The 8,261-nt window shown below is 54.0% G+C and overlaps 1 protein-coding gene across 1 annotated transcript in view; it reads right to left on the reverse strand.

Annotated features, from left to right (window-relative positions):
* The window catches only part of ADAMTS10 (ADAM metallopeptidase with thrombospondin type 1 motif, 10), a 44,901-nt gene that overhangs the window by 23,563 nt on the left and 13,077 nt on the right, over positions 1–8,261 (reverse strand). The window contains exons 4-9 of the mRNA XM_009329056.1: positions 8,011–8,228; positions 6,669–6,752; positions 6,141–6,286; positions 3,103–3,146; positions 1,761–1,866; positions 1,448–1,594 (exon numbers count right to left, since the gene is read on the reverse strand). Coding sequence (XP_009327331.1) covers positions 1,448–1,594; positions 1,761–1,866; positions 3,103–3,146; positions 6,141–6,286; positions 6,669–6,752; positions 8,011–8,228 — 745 coding nt within the window. The remainder of the gene's footprint in view (positions 1–1,447; positions 1,595–1,760; positions 1,867–3,102; positions 3,147–6,140; positions 6,287–6,668; positions 6,753–8,010; positions 8,229–8,261) is intronic.

Consider the following 8,261-nt stretch of genomic DNA (forward strand, 5'->3'; position numbering starts at 1 on the left):
ATGCGTCCAGGACCCCCAGGGTGGCGGGTAGGCAGAGGGGCTGCCCTCCCACCCCCTGGCTGCAGAGCCCCAGCTGAGAGCAACCGGAGGTGCCGAGTGCGGAGAGCCCCTGCTCTCCCAGCCCGTCCTTCTGCATGCCAGAGCTTTGTAGGAGCGTCCAAATTTTGCAAGAAACACGCCTTTCCCTCCCCCTTCCTTGCTGCTTTCTGAGCTCTCCCTAAATCAAGGCCCCTGTCACCACTCCCCCGGCCCTGTGTCCCGGGGTCTTGCACATACCACGGCCCCATCCCGGCAGAGGCTCCTGGGGCCGTGCTCAGGCGGGGGCGGCCAGCACAAACCGTGGAGAGGGCCGACATGAACTCGCCGTCCTCCGCCAGCCCCACTGGGACCTCGGGGTTACCTGAGGACAAGGCAGCCTCTGCCATGGCACTTTCCCGGCGCTGTCCGTGCAACATGCCTTGCTGCGGTGCACGTCCAGGGTTGAAAAGGGAGGGGGACAGGTTTTGCTGCGGCCAAACGTAAGCTGCCAGATGTGGGATTTGGTGATGAGCCATGCGGTTTGGCCAAGCTTTGTGGGACAGCGGGGCAGGCGGCAGCCCCTCGGGGAGGCTTGCCTTTGCTTCCCCTCTCGCAGTGTTACAACAACAGTGTCTCCAGTAGAGGTCTGGTATTCAGACTCCCCAGGGACTTCCCGCCACAGTGATCCCACACACTTGCTTCTTCCAGTTGTGACCCAAGTCCTACCCAGTCCTTCCATTAGGTAGTGCCCATATCCTACCAAAAACCTCACCAAAATTGATCCCGACTGCTCATTTTGTGATAGAAACTCTGGGGGCTGCCTGAACCCTGGATGAGAAGCTCTTTCAGGCTGCAGAGGCATGACTCAGGCAAGGTGACAATATTGGAACTCTGGGACTTAGGAGCCTAAATCCCTTCTCCGATTCCTAAAGGTGCTTTGGAAAAAAACAAAAAACCTTTCTCCTACGTTGCTTGTTCACAACTGAAAACTCTCCTCCTTACTGTCTGGAGAAGCTGCCTAGACCATGCAGACAGTCCTGTCTCCAGATCCTCCTTCCCCAGCACACCAACCCTTCCCTGCAGCTCCTGGCTGAACTTCAGAAACATCCAAATGCCTCCAGAAGCTACTGATATATTTGTGAAGTTTGTGGAAGTGGGGAACCTAAATAAAGGTCTCACAGCTGCAAGGTAAATGGGGTTAGTATCTTTAGCAGGCAAGCAAACCATGGGACAGTCTAAAGGAAGGAAGGAAAGCGTGTGCCTCTTGGGACAGGATGAGGTGTTGGGAGACAAGACAGAAGGTGCATGGGCTGTGTGCTTTGGGGGCTTTTCTTTGGCTTTACCCACTCCTCACAACTGACTGTGAGAGGTTGGAGGTGTGTACTGGTTGTGAGGCAGAAGGAAGGGCAAGGTGAGATGGATTCCTTACTCCAGGAAGCTGGTGATGTAATCCCTGCTGCACGTGGACCATACAAACGGGTTGGTCTTCATGGTGATGTGAGCAGCCATGAGCTTGGCCGTTTCTTGCCCACGGGAGCCACAGCTGTTGCCGACCCCATCATGATTCATGCCAAACCTAGAAAGCATCACCAAGGCAATAGAGAGATGATCAGCTGCTGCATTTTTGACACATCTGGATCATCCATAGGAAGGATTTTTCAGCTCCTATTGGCAGCCACAAACCAACAGGGGCCCTTCCCTGTGATGGCCACTCCCAGGGACTCTTCTGGCACGATACTCACGTGTGGCCGATCTCGTGGGCAATGGTGAAGGCTGTGGCCAGGCCAATGTCCTCGTTGATGCTGCAGCTTCGTTCTCGTTCGCACATCCCACCGACGGGGGCCAGGCCTAGGGAAGCCAGACAGAGCCGTCACATAGGGTCACAGCACAAAGCATCTGCAGGGGACGTGGGTGGTATCTGGGGACTAAAACTGATGTGCTTCGCACTCACTAACACTGAACATAGCCTGCTGTCAATGACAAGTTTCTTCCCACCGGTTGCACTGGGCTTTGGGATGGACCCATGGCTCTTACGGGCAGTGGGCATATGGTCACTCAGCACTGTCAACTAAATTAACAATGACAGGCTCGGAAATGCTAAGAATGGGTCAAAATCGTCTGAATTTCATATCCAAACCCCAGACTGTGCAGAGGGGGAGCAGTCCCTGTCACAACACTAGCACTGCTGGTAGGGGAACGTGCGATCAACTGCATCAGCACTTGGGCATCCGAAGTCAGCCAGGGCAGCCTGGACAACCGAGTAAGCCGGGATCCAACCTGACATCCGCGCTTGGTTCTGACACCCACCATGATCAGGAATCCAGCCTGACTCCATCTGGAGGGCTGAATCATGCAGAAATCCCCCCTGATCAGCAGATTCCCCAACGCTCTGCCCATACACTGTCCCACCACCACAGGCTGTGCCCGCTGCACCAGGCCAGGGAAGGAAGAGCCTCTGTTAAAGGAACGAATCGAGCCATCACGGCACCTCCAGCCTCAACCTCCCTCCCAGGCACCTCATCTGCAGCCGCATCAGGTCAGAGATCCACCAACTTTTCCTTTTTAACTGCAGTGATTCAGAGCAGTAATCCCTCCCTGACTGCTTAGTCTAGACCAGGGCAAGACAAATTAGGAGCTACAGCCAGAGAGAGCTGCAGGGTCTGTCTGCGTCTAGCAGTTTAAATAAAGAACTCCCTTTATAGTCATCACAAAAAAGTCTTATTTCTCTCTCCTAAGCCAGGAATACACCACTAGGCTATGGACCAGCCCTAGATGCGAGCGGTTCTTAATCATCAGGCTGGACCTGACCCAGGGATATAACGGAGAAGCATTCCAGAGCCCATCCGTCCTCCGAGTTGCTGCTTGTAGTGTTTACAGAAGTAAGGAGGCTACACAGTTGAGCAGGCTGGAAACCACTGGCCTGTTCCTGGCTCCGCTGCCGGTGCTTGCCGTAGCATTGGGCGAGCGCTTCCCCTCAGCCTGCTCACTAGGAAAGGGGGATGGCACAGCCCACTCTTGCCACGCTCCCAAAGATGCGTGTGCTGGTGAGAAGTGCTGCCGAAGGGGCAGCAAAATCCTACCTACCCAGGGTGCCACACGGTTTATTCTTGTAGATGCAAATGTCGTATCTGCAAAGAACAGAAGGCAGCGTTAAGAACAGTTACAATTTCGGTGGCTCCAAAATAGCGCATCTCCATTTTACTGGTGTGTTCACATCCAAAACACTTCAAAACAGCCCATGGCTCATGCAACACTTCTGGAATGGAAAGTACCAACTGTAACAGGTAAGACGCCTCTGATTCATATTGTACAACACTCACTTTCCCCAGGCCGAGACTCACTGTGGATTTTTAACAATAGCTCCTGTCCCTTAACTATGGGGCAGTGCTGAGCGGGGTCAGAGGTTTGGTTTTGATGAAACGTGGTAAATCAGCAGGGACAATGCTATTCCAGCCTTGAAGTTCTTTGGGTTTGGGTGAGTGGTCCAGCTCTGCTCACTAGCACCAGTGCACTCCCAGGAGCTGGCCACTTCTCTCCTGGGAGGCACTGGGCTCAAGGATCTGCCCCAGCAGCGCAGGGTGGAAGAGGACAGGGCCAGCCTGCTGTCTGTAAACTCAGGTCCCTCGCAGCAATTTGTATCAATCAAATATGCAATTCTGAATTTTTTTTTAAAATAAGGAAAACATTTCAGTTTGAAAACATGTTCCATTTCAAACCCCGCTGTGGTTTCATTAAAATGCTAAAGTGATTTTTTTTTTTTCAGTTTAGTTCTTTACTGAGAATTTTCCAAACAAATTCAATATGGGTTGATTCAAGATGACTCTTCCCTCTGTTCCTGGCCTTGACTTCCAGCCGTTGCATCAAGGAATTGACTGTTTTGACATCGTTAGCCGTGTATAAGGAAAAGCAAAACAAGGACAGCAAATCAAAATCTCCTCCAAACTGAAAGGCAGCACCCTCACAATGGGATGCGGCAGCAGCTCCAAAAGAGACCAGTTTGGGCCGGAGAGTGAATATTATCATTTAATTGCAGAGATGAACCACATGCCCTCCCTGCCTCTGTTCAAATACCTTCTCCAGAAGGTGAGACTCCTGAGACATTTGGGTCTTTGCAAAACCCGGGCTGAAAGGGGCAAGGTTAACACTGAAATCTGTGTAGGGCGGGCAGGCGGGGGGACTGGCGGCAGCCGGGCTGGACGCCCCAGAGCCGGGCTGGGGTGTTGCTCCTTAGCCCCGAGGTGCATTGCAACCCGAGTGCGAGCTGGGCTCAGAGCACCGTGGATGTTGATCGTGGTGCGGGTTTGGGGGATACCTGCACAGTGAGCAGGACCATCCAACACCGCTTGCCCCGGCGGCCTCACAGGGACGGGAGTGGGGAGGAAGCAAGCTGATAGCACATGATGGGTTAAGCGTAACGTGTTTCTGGTGATGGCTCCTGTCCCTTTGGCCCCTGGCGCTCTCTGGAAGTGTCCAAACCTCTCACCCCTGGCAGGAAACCAAGCGAGTGAAAAACGTTTGTTGCTTTGTTTTGAGCGAATACTGTTAAAGCCTTCGGAGGCTCTGGTTTGACACGTCCCTGCAAGAGAAAAAAGCCCGCAGCTCAGCAAGATGTTATCGGGAGACGGAGAATTTATTAGAGACAGGGCCGGATGCGCTGGTGCTGTCCAAGCCTGGTGCGGCTGGCCCGGTGAATCGCTTTGGGTTAGCTCAAACATCTGGTGGGAGGCCGAAGAACTCGGAGCCAGCATTTGCGTCCCACACGTGTGGCGGGAGGGAAGGAAAAGCAGACACCGCAGCCCCAGGAGGGTGAAAAGCTGGAGCCGAGGGGCCTTTTGCTCGCTCCTCCCCCTGGTGCTTGCGGGCTCTCATCTCACAAGCTCCCCAGGAGGGATGCACCAGGCAGCTCTCATGAGCTCCCTGGGAGGGATGCACCAGGCCGCACATGGCTTCCACCGCCAGTGGGAACTGGAGCAGGAGAGTGGCACATGGCGCCAACGAAACCAGCTCCCGCTTGGAGGGTCCCCTCTCCAGAGCTTTCATTTTATGACTTTATTCCACTCCGCAAGAGGGGGAAAACAAGGCACAAACAAATCTTGGGTTTGCCTTTGGCTTCTCCCCAGGCTGCTTCTCCCCTCTGCCCAAGCAGGATTTATGTGGCACTGGAGAGCCAGTATCCTGGGCGCAGCTGGCAGCACCGCCGAGAGCTGCCTCTCAGTGCCCTTCGTCCCCTCCGTCCTTCCAGCTCTCCCTTTGGCATCCTCTGTCCTCCCAGCTGCCCCTCTGTTCCTTCCACTGTCCCCGTCATCCTCTCTGCATCTTCTTTCCTTCCGACCATCCATCCATCCATCCTTCCAGCTGTCCCTCCCGTACCCTCTGCTGCTCCAGGCTGAAGCACCCATCTATTCTGATGGGGGTTATTTGTCCTGCATGTGAAGGTTCAGATCCCTTCACCCAGCTCTGGGGGTCTAATTCAGCATCCAGGTTAAGCTGCTGACCTAGACTGTTGATATAGGACTGCAGAGACACAGGCAGGGCAGGGCTGCTCTTGTCCTAAGGGAGCTGGGATGAAGTCACTACTTCAAGGGTGTCCATCAGCTTCCAAGGAGAGAGTTCAGCCCTACATGTAGGCACCTAAAATGAGGTGAGCCAAATCCCGTACTGGCTGGAGGCACTCTGCCACTGTCACGATGCTCAGATCCCACTTGTATCCTCTTCTTCATCTTTCACAGCAGGGGCAGATGGAGCTCTCTGTTTCAGTAGGATGCCCGATGCTCCATGACTCCGGGGTGGGTTCCCATATGTGCCCAACACCGCTGTATGCACTACGCCATTGACTTTTGGTGCACAAATACCTGTGGCTGCACACCAAGCTCCTTGAGAGCACAACAAAGACTGAGGGAAGACACTGGAGGATGATAACTATCTGAACTGCAATAATCTGCATCGCTGCAAGGGAACTGGCAAGTGGCCAGCCTGAGGGACAGCCGCTGCCAGGCAGCTTGCGGGGGAGCGCATGGGAAGGAAGCCTCGGATGAACCACTTGGACAGAGATAGAGGACAGCTGCACAGAGGACATCCCCCCCCCACGAGGACAACGCTGCCAGGGCTGGTCTCAGCCTTACCTGGTGATCAGCACTGCAGTGTCGTGGTTGGCTATGCCATTCTCGGGGATAGCGTTCCCATTGCCATTCCTGTTCACAATGGATTTCTGCCACTTGCAGAAGCTGTCCAGGGATTTCCCGGCATGGTGGTTAATCTCCAGTGTAGGCTGGAATGGAAGCAACATGACAGTGTGTTCCCAGGAAAGCTCTGATATGAAGGCACTGCCTATTCCCATGCCAGCAGAGCACTGACACCAGTCCAAATGCCTCCACCTTTTCATGGAGGCCATGGGAAAGCAAGACTTTAGAAGGACTAAAGCTACTTAAACCTCCCTAAAGCCACCTTATCATAGAAACAGTCCTCAGAGTCCCAGAGGTCTCTTCAGCCCATAGCCTGAACCCAGACCCCAGCTGCCACTGAGAGGTTGTGGTGCACCCAGCAGACTGCACTGGGGGGGGTGTCCCAGGGGTGACATCCAGGGGGAACACACAGACCCGCAAAGGAAGTGCAGATGCATGACAGAAGTGGCTCAGCAAAGCCCACCTTACCTGATCCTCGGTGAGGAGAATCAGCCGGGTCACCAGGATATTGACAATATTGCCCAGACTCGAGTCCTGGAAAAGTTTGGCAACCTGACCTCCAAGAAACAAGAAAAGACGAGTCTTAAAAATGAGCTCGCTGCCTGGGTGACGGTGCAATCGGCGGGTGAGCTGGCATGTGCTGGGCACCCGGCGGAGGGAAACAGGGCTGCTTCATCAGTGTGGGCTGCAGGGTCTGAACACAATCTTTTCAGAAGTCAGAAATGGGTATCAGAATCCACGCTTAGGATTGCAGAGCCTCCTAAACCATGTTCAGACCTCGGTGTCTCCTTCTGGGGAGATTCGAGCAGTGAAGCCGACATCCCACAGCACCTGCTCCTTGCCTGGAGCTCAGGTGGGGAAGCCCCACAGTCCTGGCATTATGCAGCCACGGGGACGAAGCTTTCCTGACTGCCCATCGGCAGGGGACGACATGGCATCTCTCAGAAATCTGCCATCACACGATGGGTGTTTTACAGCAGATGAAACGGTTAGAAATGGTATTGTTTTAAAATCTGGCATCTGCTTTAGAAATGCAAACAGAGCAAGCCATGAAAAGAGATCCTGCAGAGGACAGGACAAAGAACCATCACAGAGGGACTTTCAGCGGTTTGATGGATAACTTCCAAGCGTATCTCACCTCACAGGAGGATTCAGCATGGCCAATTCAGGCTGTTAATGCATCTAGCCTGGTATCCTGCCGCCAGCAATGACCCAAATCTGATGCTGCAGAGGAAGCTCCTCTGCAGTAACCCAGAGACACGGGCGGCACGGTATGGAAGAACAAGGGTATTTCTCCCTACCCCTCACGCTGATCAGCCCCCAAGCGTGAGAGCTCACTGTCCTTATGCTTTCCCATGTGTTTCTCAGCTTGGCTGGCCCTATTTGCAATGCTAATTTGAGATGAGAGATGCTGTTCAAAGAAAGGGCTTTGTTCTCCCAGTCCAGATCTGGCCTGTAGCACGGTCAGATGGGCCAGAGTTTACCTCTCCTACAGTGCCTCCCCTATACAACAGAGAGTCCCTGCAGGCTCCAGAGTATCACCGCTCATGAGCAGCAGCAGCGTGTCAGGATTTGTGACCCAAACGTCTTGCTTTGGGGATGGGGAGAAGCCACTGCCATCCTGGAACAGACCTGATTTCCCCACTGTATTCCCAACCCGCTTGTCTTCTTGCAGGAAAAGCACATGGCACCCTCTGCCAAACCCAGACATTAGGGGTGACGAACGGGATTTATTCTTGCTTGCTCTCTGCTGCTGGGTGTGTGAGTCCCTGGGGTCCCCCAAGGTTCATGATGTGGTTATAACACTTACAATATTCATGATGGCCAGGATGTACTGCTCTATGTCCCGCCGCCCGTGGTACCCCACCATCATTTTGTCAGCCACCACCAGGGTCTCCACGTAGCGCTCCGTGCTGACAGATCTCTTCAGGGGCAGCTGGCCTCGCTGGCTGTGGTTGCCCGATGGCTTCATAGGGGAGGGCTTCAGCGTCCGCAGCCACCAGTGTCTCCCTTTACAGGGCTTCTCATCTGAGGACGGAAAGGGGATTTTCCGGTCCACTG

The sequence above is a fragment of the Pygoscelis adeliae genome, unplaced genomic scaffold (genome assembly GCF_000699105.1).
Source record: "Pygoscelis adeliae isolate BGI_AS28 unplaced genomic scaffold, ASM69910v1 Scaffold537, whole genome shotgun sequence".
NCBI classification, from domain to species: Eukaryota; Metazoa; Chordata; class Aves; order Sphenisciformes; family Spheniscidae; genus Pygoscelis; species Pygoscelis adeliae.